Source organism: Diadema antillarum, unplaced genomic scaffold (genome assembly GCF_040938485.1).
Source record: "Diadema antillarum isolate AM-2024a unplaced genomic scaffold, OU_Dant_1.0 seq00002148_RagTag, whole genome shotgun sequence".
Classification (NCBI taxonomy): Eukaryota; Metazoa; Echinodermata; class Echinoidea; order Diadematoida; family Diadematidae; genus Diadema; species Diadema antillarum.
The window spans coordinates 157197-176927 of NW_027272787.1; the positions used below are offsets into that span (position 1 = coordinate 157197).

The 19731-nt window shown below is 38.8% G+C and overlaps 2 protein-coding genes across 2 annotated transcripts in view; one reads left to right on the forward strand and one right to left on the reverse strand.

Annotated features, from left to right (window-relative positions):
• The window catches only part of LOC139714050 (exportin-4-like), a 113645-nt gene extending 111227 nt beyond the window's left edge, over positions 1-2418 (forward strand). The window contains exons 20-22 of the mRNA XM_071625778.1: positions 300-554; positions 1626-1718; positions 2110-2418. Of these exons, the coding sequence (XP_071481879.1) occupies positions 300-554; positions 1626-1718; positions 2110-2307 (546 nt within the window). The 3' untranslated portion in view covers positions 2308-2418. The remainder of the gene's footprint in view (positions 1-299; positions 555-1625; positions 1719-2109) is intronic.
• An 8096-nt stretch (positions 2419-10514) lies between these two features.
• Positions 10515-15285, reverse strand: LOC139714053 (transmembrane protein 242-like). Its single transcript, XM_071625782.1, has 4 exons — positions 15175-15285; positions 12393-12493; positions 11672-11815; positions 10515-10970 (listed from the first exon to the last, which is right to left on the reverse strand). Exons 1-4 carry the CDS (start codon positions 15266-15268, stop codon positions 10833-10835), a joined length of 477 nt encoding a protein of 158 aa, XP_071481883.1. The 5' UTR covers positions 15269-15285; the 3' UTR covers positions 10515-10832.
• Between the last annotated feature and the right edge of the window lie 4446 nt (positions 15286-19731).

The following is a 19731-nucleotide window of genomic DNA, read 5'->3' on the forward strand; positions in this document are numbered from 1 at the left end:
CGCTGTTGCTGTGGTGGTGTAATGAACTTCGTATTGTTGGCAAGTATGGTGTGATGTGTGTGTGAAAGAATGATGTGCTGTTCACCTTGGTGATTCCAAATGAAGATGGGACTATTTATAGGTGACGACAGATGAAATATCAATGCAGATTATGTGATGCTGGTGTGAAGAAGATGTAATGTCATTGAATATGTCTCACCTCATGCGTTGGCATGGATGGAAAGAGTACAGACATTTATGACTATTAGTAAATTACTTGTGGATGATTGTTTTCATCTGTGCGTTCCAAACCCTTCCAGTTCCCCAACCTGTGCCAGCAGTACTTCCGTCTGGTCACCTCCATCGGCGAGCTGTACCCTGAGCGTCTCGTCTGCCTCCCCGGCTCCCTCTTCCAGAACCTGATGGCGTCGATCGAGGCCGGCCTGGTGGACTACGGCGGCGACGTCTCCAAGATGAGCCTGGATGCCCTGTCCTCCATGGCTGAGCACTGCGCCAAGAACCCCCAGGAAGTGGCCGGCTCGCAGCTCTCCCACGCCATGGTGCACTTTCTCAAGGTGAAGTCCTGATCCAGTCTGTCCGATGGGATAATTAACCTATTCCTTTTGATACCCTGCTATATACCAAGTTCCTGTAGTGTCAACTCATAGATGGGAACAGGGTATACTTCTAGGTTCTCAAAATGGACACAAGTGTGTCTGCATTCGTGGCCTGAATTCATGTTTTGTTGTATCATACTGATTAGAAAAATGACTTCTAGTGAAAGATTAGAGTTTCTGTTATTGATAGTTGTTCTGTGTCTCGGTATTGTGCATATTTTTGCGTAATTTGTGACCCTGCATCACAAAACGAAGAAAATGTCACCAGACATGTATTTTTTGTTAAGAGGAGGTTCTGAAAGAGCAGACTTTAAGCTTTAAAGTGATGTATAACTCAATTCAAATGGACACTCCTAACCTATCTAAATATTGGGAAGAAAGCACGCACTCTGGAAAGGTGTGAACTGAGGAAAGAGGTTCTAAAGTACAGGGTCTATTCAAGCGCTTTATTTTTACCAAGCTGTGCTAGCTGTGCAGTGAATGGGACAAAAAAACAGGATGTCAACCACAACAACAATGAAGGGATTATAAGATTAAGTTGAAATTGAGCATGCTCTATCAACACATTCTGTCCATGATTGATGCCAACTTTCAAAGCAATAGCATCTCAGTTTTTCTAAAGTAATTAAGAGTTGAGTGTGGAGAGTGTGTACAGTTTTTTTTTTTCTTTAGAAATGAAAAGGGGACTCTATTAGACACATTTAATCACCCTATTCTACAAAAAAGGTTTTCAAGAAAAACTACTAATAACACAATTTCCTGCTCATTTTATGATCCCAATCTTTAGCATAATGTATAAGAAGACTTGCTCTTTCAGAAAATATGAAAAACTCAAGATTGTCCAGGCTGACCCATTTCACCTATTTTCAGTCCTCGCACAAAATCAGTGTGTGCGACTGTTTGTTGGTTTTGTGATGCGTGGTCACATTTAATTCTTCCACCATAGCAGTGTGCTTGTTGTGCAGTTTAGCACCCTGTTGGACATAACTTGATAATCTTCATGCCATCCATGTGTCTCTTACATTGCAGGTGCTCTTTGATACCATCGTTCGGCAGAGCTTCGACATGGACATCATTGCGTCAGCTGGAGGTGCATTCTACACCCTTATATGCAGTCATCATGTGAGTAGAGTGGTCACTTTCAGTTTCTTGATCATCATGAAAAATCATGGGCATGCATACTCAAGTTAATAATGATAATGATTGCATTTATAAGGCGCTTTATACTGGTGTTAGAGTTAGAGTCAAACCAATTATCACCTGATATCTAGACAGGCATCATGTCCACTGCTCCAACCTGTGTATGCCTGTGATTTTTTTATTGTGGCTACTATTAAAACACTGAATAATCGGTGTGTATTTTGTACGTCGATGAAGGGCAATTTGTCAGTCTGTTGCAATGAGAACCACTAGGCACAAGAACTCATAAATTTGAGGAGTAACTAATGCCTTGCTTAAAAAAAGAAAAGAATATGATTTCAAACCATGCCTCTCTTTCTGCTCCACATTTCAGGAGAAGTACACCGAGCTGGTGAACAATGTCCTTCGCCACCAGTCCAACCCCAGCCACTACCAGCGGCTGGCAGCTGCCTTCAGCCAGCTGACGCCCAGCGACTCCACACTCCAGCTGGACCGCGCCCACAAGATGAAGTTCCAGGGCCAGCTCGAGACGTTCCTCCTCAATGTGCGACCGTTCCTCATCGTCAAATGATGAAGCGAGAGGAGGAGGAGGAGGAGGGAAATTTAGATATTGCAATGCACAAACCGCTGAGGCTGGGCCGAGTCGAGGAAGACTCCCTCTCAAGTGTGTGAAACCATATCAATACCTTCTTTTCTAATTCTGCTTCTCACGTTACGGAAGTTACGTAGGATACAGATGTGAACGGGGCTCCTGCCAATACCCTGTTCCTGCTGATAATATTTGATCCCTCACCCCAGCATCCCCAGTGAGTGTGGTCAAAGGAAAACAACAAGAAAGAACTTTTTTAAAAGTCTTTTTGTTGTTGCTACAAAGGCATAACCATGTCTGTTGTAAGTGTGTGAAACTATTGATGAATTATGGCAGACGAGTATAATGGAGCGTGTGATACTCCAGCTGAACTTTTTGAAAATTGGTTCATCAGAACATGGACATCTTGTATGTGCTACCGTTCTGAAGACCACACATTAAAATGTTTGTTTGTGTATTTGTTTGTACGACTTTGAATCAGATTAAGCAATACATTGTCCAGGAGGACTATTTTTACCGTATCTTGTAGTAGTCATCATCATTGCAGAGCTATTTCTCGGTGGTCAGCAACTTTTAAATGAAATGGCTGGATAGACTGAAACATGGTCAACTAGCAGTGGTGGAAACAGAGTCCTCTGAGTATTGTGCACAATTTTGCTTGCTGGCATGTTTATCAAAGTCTGTATATGTTCTTTTGTGGAGAAATTATTTGATCAATGCACGAGGAGCTCTCCAGCAGTGTAGAGTATTCTATTGAAAACTATGGTGGTGTTGAATGCCACAAAAAAGTAGTGATATCTTTGGCTGTGGTGACTCTATTTGAAACATTTCGTCACCCGTTTTCAATTGTTTGCATTGTCTGCTGGGCTTGTATGTATCCTGTGTCACATAGTGTGAATGCGGTTCTGTACCAAGAAACTTTTGAGACGCTATTTTTCTATAAAAAAAAAAACTTTTGAGTCTTTTCAATGCCAGACCTGTGAGAATATTGAAGTTTACTGCTTCTTCTCCAGTCATTGCACTTCTCTGGGTTTTGTTACAACTACTATATGATTATGACCACTGAAAACTTAACTGCTACACCACTACTTAAGATATCACCACTACTGCTGACGATTATCAAAGTGAAAATGAAATATTGGTGTTGAAAATAACAATAAAGATGACAAATACTGTTATTGATACTGCTAAATACATTACACTGTACCACTGCTATATCTTCACTACTCAGCTACTTACATTTTAAAGGCCTCACTGATGAGTTTTACTGTAAAGCCACTTTCTACAGTAAGACTTGTAAAGGAATTGTAAAGATTTCATAGAAATGGACCAGTTTGATCATGCATTGCTTAATAGTTAGTAAATAGCTCAACTCCTGCATAGGTTTGTATTTTTCTCTTCTGTCAAATCATAAGAAGCAAGTGCAGTCAAAGAGGGCAGTGACAGTGTGTGTAGTTTTGCAGAGGTGAGTTCTATTCAGTTGCCAGGAGGAGCTGTGGTGTATTTTTGATACCAGAGATTATATTTTCTACTTTGATATGACATCACAGCCACAGGTGTCAGCTTTCCATTTGTGTGAACATGTTGCTGTTATATGTGTTTGCCACGATTGAGTTCTGATTGATGGCTGTTGTGCAGCATATGTTGAAACTCCTTCAAAAGTCACATTTGTCATTAAGCAAACAGCAGTAATTTTTTTTCCACCCCCCCCCCCTTCTTCTGACTTGCTTGTACTAAAGAGATAAGCTCTCACAGGCATGTGATAAATTACAATAATTTCATGTTGATAAGTGATGGTTGGCTCTACCAGTACACTAATGACTGAACGGCTTTTGATTACTACTGGTATGGATAAATCCTGTTTACTGCATGACACAAAAGAGCAAAGCATGTGTTTCTATACACAATTGTACATCATGCTAAACTTCCTAATTATACCTCAAGAAAGTATTTTTAAGAGTTTCTGAGAAAATAGTGCATCCGTATCATATGGCAGTTTAGTGGTCATTTTTTCACTCAGTCTGTTTTTCTTTTATGAACAATACTTCATTAAGCTTTGTAACTGCCTATATGATATATTATGGTATCAAGTTCAATAAACTCTTTTGTTGTTTGTGATGGTGTCGGATTTTTGAGCACCTCTGTGAATTTCTTGAGTGCATGGATACATCATGTAATTGCAAAATAATTTTGCCACCTGAAAGGGATTATTCATTTCATATTCTTCATTCTGTCAGTATGGATCTTGATCACTAATTCTGTCCTTGCGCAAAACTGTTTCACAAGTTCTTATCCACATTAAATGCTCACAGAATAATTATGTGCTGTGTACAGTGTGTTGCAATGATTACATATACAAGAAAAGAAAGTTCTCATACTTTGTGAAGTTTTTTTTCAATACACTCCAGTATTCATCTACGGGCAGTGATCATACATTTCAAACTCTTTTAATCTGTGTACAGTAGTGAGAACCATTTCTGACAATCTTGAAGCACCCAGGCCTTTCATTTTGATAAAGTCTTCAAAGGAAAACATAAGAAAAAGGTTCTTTCGATGTCATGTAATCCAATAAGTATTGCTGTGAGACCAGAACTTTCCATAATCAAAGAAGTGAACTGAGGTATTTTCTCATCTACAATGCATTGTCCCACTTATATAATACCAATAACAATATTTTGCAATGGTAGCTTTATTATGAATAACAGTCAGTGTGGCTTTTGAGTGTTTGCCATTTTTGCAACTTGTCCATCAGATATGGAACGTACACAAGTTATTCTAAGCTTTGCTGCAGTATACCCAAGTGTGAAGGACAATTTTACCCTCTGTGTTGTTTTTTTTTTTCTTCTCTCTTTCCTTCATGATCATTCTCGAAAAACAACACTACTAGTATTTGGTTTTACCTTTTGGGCATGTATCCCTAAAAAAAAAAAAATTACTACACGAGTACACATGTATGCTATGAGTACATGATGAGGTGGACAAAACAAATAAGTTTGGTGGTACCTGTGTACCCCGGTATGGACATTTTCAAACACTGCCATTGTGACTTGACATGCACAATCACAAGAAGTGTGGGTGATTGCCAGGCATCTGGCGGATGAAATGAGCATGGTGTGCTTCTGTTCGTTGAGAGAGCATATTGCATGTGGATGTATCATGTGACAATGTAAATGTCTATATTTAAAAGAGAGGGTATGATAGTACTCCAAGCAATGGTAGGTAAACTCCTTTTGATTTTGGGGGATCAATCTGCTACCAAATGATATGAATGTTTGTGGAAGAAAAATTACAGAGGACAATGTGATGTACAAAAACAAATAAAAGTTGTCAGTCTTTATAGTCTTCGATGATGGCAAAGTTGCCAGCATTGACAGATAAACTTATCATATCTCATATTTACATGAATCTTTTCCTTTTCTTATTCTCTGTTTTTTTTTAAATGATTTTTTCTTTCTTTCTTCAATACATTCTTCTCTCGTTTTGGTATACCAGAGAATATGATTTTGAGATTTACAAAGTCTTGATAATAACTGGACTGTACTAAACCATGATTGCAAGTGTACTGATACACAGGAGCAAAGCAAGGTATACAATACTTACATTGGTTTCAGTTATTAAACATGCTGAATATAAAACATTGTAATAGCTACTTTAAGGGATCATGAACCGCCTTCTTAATGCTTGTGCTTCATTCTTGTTTGTTACACTATTTCATACCAATGATATGTGGCGCATTGCAATGTTGAATTGATCATTGGCCAGTTACACCTGTAGCTCTACTTAATTCAGACAATCATTGTGTAGTGCCCTGTGTTGTCTGTCGGATTTATTAAAGGCAAATTTCAACAATGCAATAGCGACAATAAAAATAAGACCTCCATTTGTGGTGTTATGCCGAGTCTACCATTTTATTATTCACCATGCAAGGTCTTTCGACTGAGGACTTTGAGATAATGTATGGCATCATTCCAGGAATTGATAACAGAATCAATTTCGGTCTTCACTTGTACAGTGGTATTCTTAAAAGAGGTTGATTTAACCCATTGCTTTATGGGAGCCTGTTGGGCGCAGTACAAAATATGATCTTTTGATTGTATGAACAGTGTATTTGTGTCACTATTGTCTCACAAGTAAAAGCCAATGAATACTATACTTGACATACATTAAGTAAGTTTGCCAGAATTACCGTATATTGTTTTGTTTTATTTTGTTTTGAATCATTCCAGGAACTATGACTCTGTTTTGAGAACAAGATTTTGCAAGATGATGAGAGTTTATCTTGATTTTATTCTTTCATTCTTCTCAGAATACCATGAGTGCTTTTGCCATGACATCACTTTGCGCATTAAGGGGTAAATATGTCCTACATTAACCTTATGTTAACTTCATCACACTGCAAGACAAATTCTTTGAAAACCATATTGGAATATTGGCCAGACTCTTTGACAAAGAATTTTATTCTCTGAGCAATAGAATGACTACAGTGGAAATAATGAAAATACAGCAAAAGGAGGTGAGAATTCAATGTTAGGGTATGAATGCATTTAAGTGAACATTTTATGTATGGCAGTTTGTTGAACTATTTGTTGCCAGAATAAAGATTTGACATGTATGAAGTTATCATTCCCTATAGACTATCCATATTTTTGAATGTGATTGCAATAGATTTTGTTTGTAGAATATATTACAGAGTAGACATGTAAGTGTATAAGTCTTGAAAATTGAATGTTTTCTGCCTGCCTACCTGAATCCATATGTTTTTTCGTTGTTGGCAAGAATTAAAATGCATGTACAGAAATTATATCATTGTTAATCTTGCGAATTCCTGAAGATGCAGGTCTACATTATACAAGTAGGTAGAAATGGGAAACTTTGTTATGTGTGTGTGTCAAGCAGGAGTTTGACATTGGTTTCTATGTCAATGGGCAAAGTTGAAATATCTACCTTGAAACCTCCACCAGAGTATGCTACTAGTGCAAGTGATGGGATGAAACATGATAATGCATCCATGCTTTCAAAGGTCTGATATAGGCCCTGTTGTATGCCAACCTCAGAAGGTGTTTTTTATTTCTTCATCATTTGAAGGGACAGATGAATGATGTATTAAAGTGGACATGCCCTTTCTAGTAATCAGTTTGGTAAATGGTAGTAACAAACCAGCACACTTATGCCAAACCTCAGTATCATTTGTACTTATTTATAATAGGTGGTGCTACATTCTCTCTTTTGTGCTGGTATTGCTAACGTCTGTACTGAAAAGACAAAAAGTATGAATAGAAGACCATCTATAGAGTAAATGCATTGACCACTGTAAATGTGAAGTGTTTCATTTTGTTGATTATCATTTCTACTTTGTCATAATAGCTGTATCACAACCTAGTGATCATAACTCAAAAAATTTTATTAGGGATTTCCCCCGAATGTGAAGGCTTTTTTTACTGCATGATGACGTTGTCCATGCATATGAAGAATTCACTTTTGACTAGAGCTAGTGGTGCAATTTGTCCATTGATGTGATCCTTTGTCAGATCTCTTCCACCTTTGCACACCAGAAAAGTTTGCTTGTAGAAAAAAAAGAAGAAATTTGAACAGATGCTAATTTATCTCTTTCTGTCAGTTTCACTTGTGTTGTATCTGCATAAAAGTGTTTTATAAATGCTTTGTTTTGCTCAGTATGGGTTTTTGGTTTTTTTATCACCACTTTCACACTACAAACATAGTACATTGTACATGTATTGTCTTGTGAATCATAGTGGTAGTGGTGGTGTGTGTGTTTGGGGGGGGGGGGGGGGAGTTGGTTGGTATATATTTCACCTCTCCTTGTAGGAACTGGCCTGTTCTGTTTGTTGATTCTGTTTTCTTCTCCTTCCTTGGGAATTCTTACAATGCGAACTTCGGAGTAATGATTCTCAGTTTTATGAGACGAGTCATTGAAGTCTGTGGCAGCTGTTAGTAAACAAACATTTTCTTTTCTCTTGTTTTCTTTCTTTCTTTGAAAGTACATGTACATAGAGGAGGGGGTTGAAGAAGAACAAAGGTACAAAAGGTGGGCTTTGTGGAGGTCTTGTAAAGAGGTACATGTTACTGTATAACTGATTGAATATTCCTATTTTTATATGCCTTTATTATGCCTTTTATAAAGACTGTATTTTGTCAATTGATGTGAAATTACATTGCACTGCAGTATCCATGATCACATTTTTTTTTTCCTCCAGCCACATACACTGTAAAAGACAAGGGGAGCAAAGATAACATTTGTTGGTCTGTCATTACCTCAAATTTGCATATATACCCAAATCTTTTAAACCCCTGCCCCTAAGGGGTCAGGAGTACTGCATTTTGTTTGTTTGTTGGTGTTGTTGACAATTGACATGATTGTTAAGCAACACCAGTGACACAGATTTGTAATCTTTTGAACAATTTTTTTTTTTTTTTTTTGGGGGGGGGGGGGGGGAGGGGAATTATGAGACTACTTCTTCCTCAAAATAAGATGACAACATTTGTCTTTTCTTTTCAATTTCTTTTTGTACTGAGAAAAAATACACATAAAAAAGTAAAATAGTGTACTGACAAAAAGCAGTCTGAATCACCCCTTCTCTTTCTATCTCTGCCCCTCCCTCTTGCTGAAGCTACCATTGTTATGTTCGATTGGGATCAAATGACTCGCTAAAGTGTGTAAAAAGGAGGAAAGATGTTATAGTTCTGTATGCGTAATACACATTGTATGAGAAATGTCTGTATTTGAGAAATAAATAGAATGTATGTGTATAAGTTAGTGTTTACAATCAAAACAAGAGCATTGCCTTTGGACTCATGGAAATCTGTCTTGCCATGTAGGCTGATGTTGGCCTGAGTTGACAGTGGCAGTGCATATTTCCTGTTAATGTCAATTTTGTTCTTGAGTTTAAACAAAACAAAATACAAGCTATGAATTTATTGTCTGTGAATTGCTCTTATCTTTTTTTCTCTCTCTCTTCTCAATTTTCTTCCGAAGATGCCTTCATGTTTATTTATTTTTAAATGTAAATAAATGGAAGTGACATCCATTACTTTCAGAAATACAATGAGAATTAATTTGTCTCAATTTATTTAATTTTTTTTTTTGCCTCCAACAGTTTCAGGTTGATTGACATTAGAATATTGCACACAGATGTATGCAGTTTGATGCTAGAATATGCACATGGACAATGCAAGGACTACACCAGATGTACAAAAACATGTGACCCTGCATCACAAAACCAACAAAAAGTTGCCAGATATGGATTTGTAGTTCAAGGCAGATTCTGAAAGAGCAGACTCTACACTTTAAAATGATGTATAACTCAATTCAAATTGACTCTCCTATAAACCTTACTAAATGTTGGAAAGAAAGCACACACTCTGGAAAAGTGCAAACTGAGAAAAGAGGCTCTAAAGTACAGGGTTTATTCAAGCACTTTATCTTTACCAAGCCACCCTAGCTGTACGATGAATGGGACGAAAACAGGATGTAAACCTCTGAAGCAACAACAACGAAGGGATTATCAGATTAAGCTGAAATTGATCATGCTCTATTAACACATTCTGTCCATGATTAATGCCAACTTTCAAGCAATAGAATTATCTTTTCAAAAGTTATTAGAGTTGGAAGTGAAGAGTGTGCAAAGGATTTTCAAGAAATGAAAAGGGGCCTCTGAGACATACCAGATCTCACTGCTCTACAAAAAAAAGGGTTGTAGAAAAACTGCTAAAAACACTTTCCCATTCATTTCACGATCCCAAACATAGGAATAATGTAGAAGGAGGATAGTTCTTTAGGAAAATTTGAAAAAATCAACATTGACTGTTGACCTGATTCACCTTTTTTGAGTCCTCACATAAAGTCAATGGGTGCTACTTAATAGTGGTTTTGTGATGCACGGTCACTTGTACACTGTATCCCCTTAATCTGCAGATACCACTGTACATGTACATGGACACTTAGCACTACAATTGCAGACATGAATAGTATGACAGCGCCATAAAGATGCTGTCATTTTGTGATTTTCTTTTTTCTCAAATTCATACATCTCTTCTTTAGCACAAACAACGTCACTGTAGCTGTCTGCCAGGTATTTATTTTCCAACTAAATATGTTGAATGCAAACCAAGATTGTGCTTTACTCACTGCTAGAAATAGCACACCATGCATCTGTCTTACAGCTATTTGATTCTAACCGGCATCACAGTCTTGTGATTACAGACATCTGTTGCGTTCCAGACTAAAGTGGTCTGAATTTTGTTCAAGACCTCACAAATGCCCTGCAAATCACGGTAACTGTCTCTTGGCGAGCTGGAGGCAGAGGCATGCAGCAAAATGAACATCAGGCTTGACTATTAAACCACAGCTCTGAATTCTTGAGTCCAGATGTGATCTTACACTTCATCCAGAGTCTTCTCATAGCACACAGATGAAGGATCCTCCACTTCAAATCACTGTGCATCAAAACGATTGGCACATCGCTGCTGGACCAAGCGCAGATTCAGTCTCATTCATCAGCGGAAGCAGTCTTCTCGTCTTTCAGAATCTCTGCCTTAAATCTCTCGATGATCACATGCTCAGGCTCAGTCTCGTTCCTTCGTATCCTCGGAGCTACCGACTGAAACTTTACCCTGAACTCGTCCACCTGAAAAGGAAAAATGTTAGAATCTCATATCAGTGATTTTTTTCCCCCAATAAACATACAATTACTTTAAATTAAACAGATTCCCCCCCCCCCCCCCAAAAAAAAAGAATAAATAAAATATCTGCTGGACTAAATAATGTGCCAACAATGACCTTTCAATACTCTATTGCTCTTCCTCCCCCTCTCTCTCTCTCTCTCTCTCTCTCTCTCTCTCTCTCTTTCTTTAGGCAGTGTCCTTTTAAGCCCTGTAAATTATCCTTACTTCTTTATTTGGTCAAGAACAGCCATTCATATACACAACCAAGACAAACACCTACATGGTACAACTACATATTTTGTCAAAATGCCTTCACTTTTTTTTTTTTCAATTGCTGACACTATACCTGCCTTTACAAAAAGCTGATTTGTTTCTTGCTAAACCTTCAAAGTATACCAACCCTAAATACATTAAGAAAGAACGAAAAAAAGAAGAAGAAAGACCAACATATTAAATCTATGATTTTCGAAGTGTTGCTTCCACCTATAATTCTATGAAAATTATGCTTTTCAAATGGTACATTTTTTACCATTGAAGCAAACACATCCGAAAGTAAAATCCAAATATGTTACAAACAATAATCTCAATTTCTGCTAACAACAACAACAACAACAACAACAACCACCAACTCAACAAAACTCTGTCTTATAATTTGATATCTCACATTATGCACTCCCATAGCTTTGCAGATGAGAAAGGTCAGTGACCCGACTCCCGTGATGGCGAAGACCGTGCCCCAGCCTAGCGCCCTCATACCGAGGGAAGCCCCGCTCTCGTACAGCTCTACCTGTGGGTCCGGTACCATTCCCTGGGAACAAATAAGGATATGGACATTTGAATGCTGCTTTGCTTACAAATGCCTTAGAACAATTGCAGATCAACAATGCGATTGCACAGCATGAAATTTGTATTCAAAATATGGCACTTCCACATTGGGAAATGAACCATGCAAAAACTTTGAAAATAACTATAATTGTAAGGGGTGGGGAAGCAAACAGAATGAACACTGAGATAAAGAAATAAACAATGTTTATATCAGATGTTAAAGTCACAGGCAAAAAAAAAAAAAATCAAGACAACAGCAGAAATAACAAAAATGGTAAGGCATTATAGCACTGATGTTCTATCAACAAACAAACAGCAGCTGTATCTGACAGTATATATTTTGATTAGTGTGAATTCGTTCCGGTCTTCTTGAATATGTGTTGTTGCTGTTGCAGTAGTTGTTGTTGTTGTTGTTGTTGTTGTTGTTGCTGTTGCTGTTGTTGTTGTTGTTGTTGTTGTTGTTGTTGTTGTTGTTTACACATAAACTATAATGGCAGATTGATTTCAGCTGCAAGGCAACTTTTATAGATTTACTCATAAATCACCTGACCAACACTGACCTTAGAGAATGATCCTGGATGTCGCCTCTTGGCTCGAGCCAAGGTCATTCCAAAGCCACCCAGCATGGCCAGTCCACTAACAGTCACCATGAACAAGGCTTCTGCAGGATCCCCCCCAAAAAATAACAATAATAATAAATACAAAAATAAGAAAAATACAATGAATTACGCAAAGACCAAAAGATTCTCAATAAAAAAATGATGAACGAAAACGAATGTCGCCATACAACCCACTGGTAGAGGTATGTCTGTTTCACTTCTGGATGTCTAACGTCATAATTTATATGTAACCTTATTCTGAGTTCATCACATGTACAATTGCTGTCCCCATGACTTTCTCACCACACAGAATTTTTCATTTTATATTTATCTATTTATCTTTTATCTGTCTTTTACATATTTATTTCAAATTAACTAGTCAGTGTGATTGGGTACCGTATCTCAGACATAGGTAAATGCATAAAATCATAAGACTTGGAAAAATATAATAAAAGTGCAGCAATCCTCTTTAGAAACGCTAGTGAAATAGACAAAAGCAAAGGCCTTTACATGCACACATGCACTTCCTCAAAAAAAAAATAATAAAATAAACTGCTGTATCTTGTCATAGCGACAACTCTCAAGGGTGTACTATATAATAACTACATATACTGTATAAGCTGTTATTTTTGCAAGGGTTTTTGCGTGGATTTCACCTATCGCAGTTGGATCGTGAATTTAACAACACACGAAAATGCCGCAGTGCACTAGATGATTAGTGCATTTAAGATAGCATCAGTGTCAATTCACAAAGACAATGTCTTTGCTGTGAAAATGTTTGTGACCTCTTTCGCTAAAATATCTGTTTGCGAAAATAACAGCTTGTTGTATCAGCACTTGCACCAAGGTTCGACCTCCCATGCCAAGGTTAGACTGTTCGCAAAAGTATATGTTTCTACATGTAGCAAGCGATTGAATTTTGGACGGCGTTTATGGTCAATATGGGTGGCTTGTGTTAAAACTACCACAATCAGGCTCTCAACTTATCTGGCTGAGATACCACTGCAGCTACGCATCCCTGCTCACTCTCCCTTTTCCCCTCAGAAATTCATAAGCATAACAATGTGCAGATCCAGGTATATACTGGTCAGCATGTTGAGTGAAATGACACAAGCAAAATATGGTTGGGTATCTGTAAACGTATATCTTACTCATTAATCTTGGGACTTTGGCATTATTTGGAGAGCTTGTTACACTGCCTTGATGGTGCACTACAAATCTTATCCCCGTTCGTTAACAAGCAGTACCATGTTTACTAGCAGTACACATGCATGCAAACCTCATTTTTATATGCGGCCTGCGGTACCCATATTTCACACCAAGGAGTCAGAACCTACTCTAAGCATATTATTAGATCTTGATCTACATCTAGGTCTAGACATCTATCTAACGTTACACATCCATCCTAGAAGAGATCTGAAAAAGAAAAAGAGAAAAATCAATGATAAATTTAATTTAAAAGTGTGCTTAAAATCAAAATTAAAATTAAAATTTAATGTAATTTAATTTAACTTAATTCAATTTAATTCAATTTAATTTAATTTAATTTAAAAGTGCGCTTAGAAACGTCAGTATGAAGCGCCATATAATATGCAATTATTATTATTATTAATATTAATATTATTAATTTACTTTAGACTCTAACGTTAGATCTAGATTAGCATCCCATCCCCACCATGCATGACTGGCCTTTGAATGCAACCTACATTGTAGCTTCCAAGTTTAACTCATTGTCATGTCACTTCAAAATCTCATAGCAAAATAATGTAGATATGTTAAATTACCATGTTGTCGTGTATGGAGATTGGGGTCGATGCACGTAAACCTAACTATAGATGATAGCTACTAGAGAAGTTTAAGCAGTTAGGTTACAATTAGCCCCGGAGACCCGCCGCTCTGCGGCGGGGTCCTGGCGGCTACCCCGCAGTTTCGTTCAAGTGAGAATCACGAACAACTCCCTATTGCCACATATACGGCAACTTCACAAATAAACCATGGCTAAATGTCCATCATAAACACAGTGGCAATATAAAATGAAATATACACTACCCCATTGCCTTGGTCCTTCTCACCAATTTATCTGGAAACTGCATAATTTTCCACATTTTTTAGGAGTAGGCGGTCTGCCCTATTGGAGAGCTTTGCTGCTATTTTGAACGTGTATATCCATCAGTACGCATCTACGCATGCGTAAACAATGACGTCAACGTTACGGACGCAAAAGGATATGAATAATGCATCATTGCACGGTGAATATGCATCATGTAGCGAGTAATACAGCTGTCAACGCACTGCACTGAATGCATTGTGTGCGCATGTGCAAGTGATTGTGAGTTTTAGTGAGCATCGGTGAGCTGAAGATATTTGCCTTATAAGACAGCATTTTCTGCATCATAAGCAATGAAATGCATCAAACAGTCGCCGATGTGAATCATTTAGGTTTAGTCCACCCATGTAAGTATTCCCAGTAGAAATCTAGTTTTTGTTGAAAAATTAAGGAAATACAGCGCCGGAACGGCACCCGTTTGGTACAACATTAAAATATCGAGGCCAAAACGGCGCAGCCCCAACACTGTACGTTGTACGTTGGGGCTGCTGGTCGCAGTTAGGTTACAATAAGGTCTAATACCACAATAAATATACCGGCGTGGGACTAGCAGACTTAACTATGTCTTCATTGAGAATCGAATTATCTTCGTTTTGATTTTAAGATAACCTAAATTGTATGCCATTATTTTCTTACTCTTTAATATGATTGATTCACTGCGGTCTTTGGTCTTGTCGGTGGAATTCACGATTGTTTTTGGCCCATCTTGGACCCCTGGTGCTGAATTCATGCTCTCCAGTCCCTCCATGGGCGCTGCCATTTTGGATTTGTTCCTGGCAAGATAGAATTGATGGTTTACAAAAGTATATAGGAAAACATGATTACTTCCTAAAATACTTTTTAAAATAAATATTTTGCTGCAGTAAATATTAATTCGATGTAATATTGGGCAGTTTAGTTACGAATTTCTAATTATTTCTAGTCAATTTACTTAGTTAAACACACTTATCCTCGTTCACCTGCTGCCAATGTTACTGATGTTGAGGTTGCCAGCAGGAGAAAAGGAAGCCCTCAAAATGTGGCGTATTTTTCCTCATGAGCACACTCGATAGTAAAGGTGAGTTTTGAGATAGTTGCTGTTGAAATATCTTGACAGTTTTGCCGTACATCTTGTGCTTTATGTAGCTTTTTTCGTACGATTACGTTTGTTTACCTAACAAGTTTACACAACAAGTTGGGCGCAACGGCCCTGTCGACCCTGTATGTTGTCGCAACCGCTACTCGCCCGTGACCTACCACTCAAAAGTAGTGGTGTGGCAGCCGGCAGCGCCCTACAAGGAGGGCATCTATGATCTGCTGTTACCTGTTCGACTCACACCCATCATAAACATGCCATGGCTACACCGAAATTTTGGAGTAGAAGCGAATACGTGTGACTTCATTTTTAGCTAGAGTTGCCAGTGAATTTATCTAGAGTAACTGCGTCAGTAAGCGGCCTTGCAGCCGTTCGCGGCAGGTACAACATACACGGTAATATACCGCTAAACACAGCACTGCACTGTTACATGCACACTACACATGTACTAACACACTAGCAATCAACAAAAACAAACTGATAAAATGGGCACAATCTCTGACGAAAGTGAAATTTTCTCACCGAAATGACAACATATCGCATCGAAAATGAAATTTTCGGTACTTCTTAACATAACAGTTAAGACACAATGGTCCAAGAAACTGGATTTTTTGTCGTTTTCTCGATGTTCATGGATTTTGAAAACACATCCTCACGTAAAATAGAACTTTCGCGAGCCGATGTGGGCCGCCATTTTTTTCGGAAAGTGGACGTTACCATCGAAAAAAACCGGGAAAAACACGAGAAAGACATCAACAACACCGCCAGAATTGCGATCTTGTTTGCGGCCAATGCATGTGCGCACGCTATTTTCACGTGCTTTCGCAATGGGAATTGGCGCTTACGCAATGTTCGCGAGACATGTGAAGGCGTTTCAGCTAAAGATCGCGGAGCACGCGCGATTGCATAGGGATTGTACATCGTGCCGCAAGCAGAAATACTACGTCGCATATCGCCCTTATCGGCGAAAATTGTGCCGGGTTTTGCCCTGGTAAATCATGAAAACTGCGTTGGTCAGTGGTTAATTTCTTTTACGAAAACAATTGCGTTAATGAATAATCTTGTCTATGATATATGAAATGGTTGAAAATAATTTGCCTGATTTGTTTACAAGTTGGAAAAACCCTTAATAATGCTTAAACTGCCGCAAACGGGATATTTTACTCTATGTTGATTAAAATATGTGTGTGTGTGGTGTGCAGTATTTGGCAATTGTATTTGTGGTATGTACCGTAGTTATGGGTAAACTCGGCCTAGCGGGTAAAGTTGGCCGCCAGCGCGCACAGTACAATTTTATGTACTGTGCGCGCTGGCGGCCGACTTTACCCACTAGGCCGAGTTTACCCATAACTACGGTATATCAGTTCGGGAAACCCACTCACAAGGGGGGCCCCTCCTTATAAGTAACCCGTCCCCCTTATAAGTAACCCCGTCCCCCTTATAAGTAACCCCCGGGGCACCCCTTATAAGGAGTCTCCACGCTTTTTTGCAATGCAACGCGAAAATGAAAGGACTGCGGCAATTCGCTTGATTATGTCCATAAAGCTTCACAAGTTCCCTAGTTACTCACGAAATTTGAGCAAAATCGGTTCGAGGCATCATATCTAAAATCATGGATTTAAATGCGATGTCAAACGACCCATGTGAATGCTGAAATGCGAGCGATTACTGGCGTGAGTGTCGCCAGGCGCGGCGGCGCGGCAATGCTTGAGTGCAGACGTGGCGACTGAGTACGCGCTGCCTTGTACTCAACATGCGTGCTTGCCTTCGTGTTACGTAGCGGTTATGGCGGTGACCTCGCTGAAGAGCTCCCGTCAGTACACAACGCTACACAAACCATATAATATGGCGACCAATTTGCATTGTGGTGTTGAGCTTCTTATGTGTGTTGCTCCACACCCGTACATGTCGCTACCATACATATCGCATGTATTGATACACACACACCAACAAACACATCGAACAACTTCACAAATTCGCACCTTAATATCATGTAAAAATATGACTTATCGAATCTCAAACATAACGATAGCTTCACTGAATACATGGTTACACCGAAGGAGGAAAATATTTTACCAAAAATCGAAAATTTGATGTAAATATGCTGAGTTTGGTATCAAGCTGTTCGGCCGATCGCGCTGGAAATCGTCGCACACATACGTTGTGGAAAAATATGTAAATGACGGGGGTAAAGAGCCAATGATGATGCAGCTTCGGTGTAGCTCCCGATTCATGAATGAAAAATAACGTCATTGTGATGCGTGCGAGGGCAGAAGCGAATTGCGCATGTGCGGAGTTCAGGGCACAAGCCATCGTGCTCAGAGTGTGATGGTATCCTCAAAAACACAAAAGAAAAACAAAATCTCCGTACGTGCTGATGCAGTGAATAAATGTACAGGGGCTGAATGCAAGTGCAGAGTCCCCAAACTTCGGACACGAACAGGCGCCCCAACAACCCCAATGCAACCTTGCGTCAACAAGGTATGGCGCGCGCGGATTTTTCAGCGGCCTCGTATGCGTATTGACATTGCATCAAACCTCAAACCAACCACCAGATAGTGTTTATTGCTCTCTTATACAATTTTTTCTTTTGTGATATGTCTATCAAGCCAGGACTCGGGGTGGTACAGCATGCCTCTGATTTCAGTCATTTTTTTTTTTGTATAGTAATTACACCCTTGAATTATTTATGATAGAAATATCATCAGATTCTGATGACAATATCCCAATCAGCCCAATACAATGTTGGTGATTGTACAATATTTGTTGAATTCATTTTCCCATGAACTATAAAAATCATTATGGTAATACCAAACTACCATAATATGGTAGTGTGAAAAATGCAGTGTAATATGTGTACAGTCGAAATCGAGGATATAGAAAGTAAAAAAACAAAACAAAACAAAACAAAACAAAACAAAAAACAAAACAAAACACCTACACACACATACACACAAAAAACAACAACAACATGTGTCTTAAAAGTCACTGGGCCCACCAGTAAAATTCCTTTGTTGCTTTTTCTGTGTTGTTTTTTTTTCTTCAAAGATACCAACCAGCAGCATTATTTGTATTAGATTGTAATTTATATTTCTCATTAAATGTAATTTTAAATATATTTGTCTGCATTCTAATTTTCACTCATTCATTTTGTTTTTTCTTTCTTTTATTAATTTGCAGCTGTGAAACATAGGATATTAAATTCAGCCTTTGAATTACCATCAAGGTGCCAGTCAGAAGAGGTACTGTAGCAAAGATTGTCTCCCCCTTTGAGGACCGATAAGTCACAAGTGGAGACAACACACTGGACTCGCAGAACAAGGTGGTGCCAGACACGCACACGACCATGACGTCGCCGACCACCACCACGGCCAAGCAGAAGAAGTGGCAAGTGCTGCCGGGCAGGAACACGTACTACTGCGACGGCCGCATCGTAATGGCGAGGCAGAAGGGGATCTTCTACCTCACCACGTTCCTGGTCCTCATGGTCAGCACGCTCTTCTTCGCCTTTGAGTAAGTAAATGTGAATGTGTCCCTTTCAGACTCTCAACAACCCTTAAGACACTTTAAAGGGATGGTATACAGTATTGGTGGAGATGAGAATTGGGCTTTTAACTTTTTGCGAGATACCAACAAAACACTTACTATAGTACAGAGCATACCATTTTAAGAGGAATTCAAAGTTTATTTGATGAAAATCGGGTTTGGAATGACTGAAACATCCAAAAAAAAAAGTAAAACAAAGTGATCATAATAAAGTGTGGGTCCCACACTTTATTAGAATTGCTCTTTTTTGAATATCTCCGCCATTTCAACACCAATTTTCATCAAATATTGAGTTCCTCATAGTGTTGTATGCTCTTTCATATTTCATAAGAGGTTTCTCATTATCTCACCAAAAAATGTTAGAAACCTGAAATTAGGTCTCAACCAAAACTATACGATCCCTTTAAGCATACCCTTTGTATACACTATACACAGGGTCTTTAAACAGGGTTTTACTCTCGGGGGGGGGGGGGGGGGGGGGGATTTTCCAGTGGCCGCTGTAGACAGGTGGTCGCTATAGACAGGTGGCCGCTAAGGCAGGTTTGACTGTACATACATGCAGTGCAGAATAG

What these genes read in the sequence shown, in the direction of transcription:
- LOC139714053 (XM_071625782.1), bottom strand. Translation starts at nt 15,268, where the DNA reads ATGAATTCAGCACCAGGGGTCCAAGATGGGCCAAAAACAATCGTGAAT. An exon ending in TGAATCAATCATATTAAAGA is followed by an intron (nt 12,494 to 15,174) that starts GTAAGAAAATAA and finishes GGGATCCTGCAG; the next exon opens with AAGCCTTGTTCATGGTGACT. An exon ending in AAGCTATGGGAGTGCATAAT is followed by an intron (nt 10,971 to 11,671) that starts GTGAGATATCAA and finishes TTTCCTTTTCAG; the next exon opens with GTGGACGAGTTCAGGGTAAA.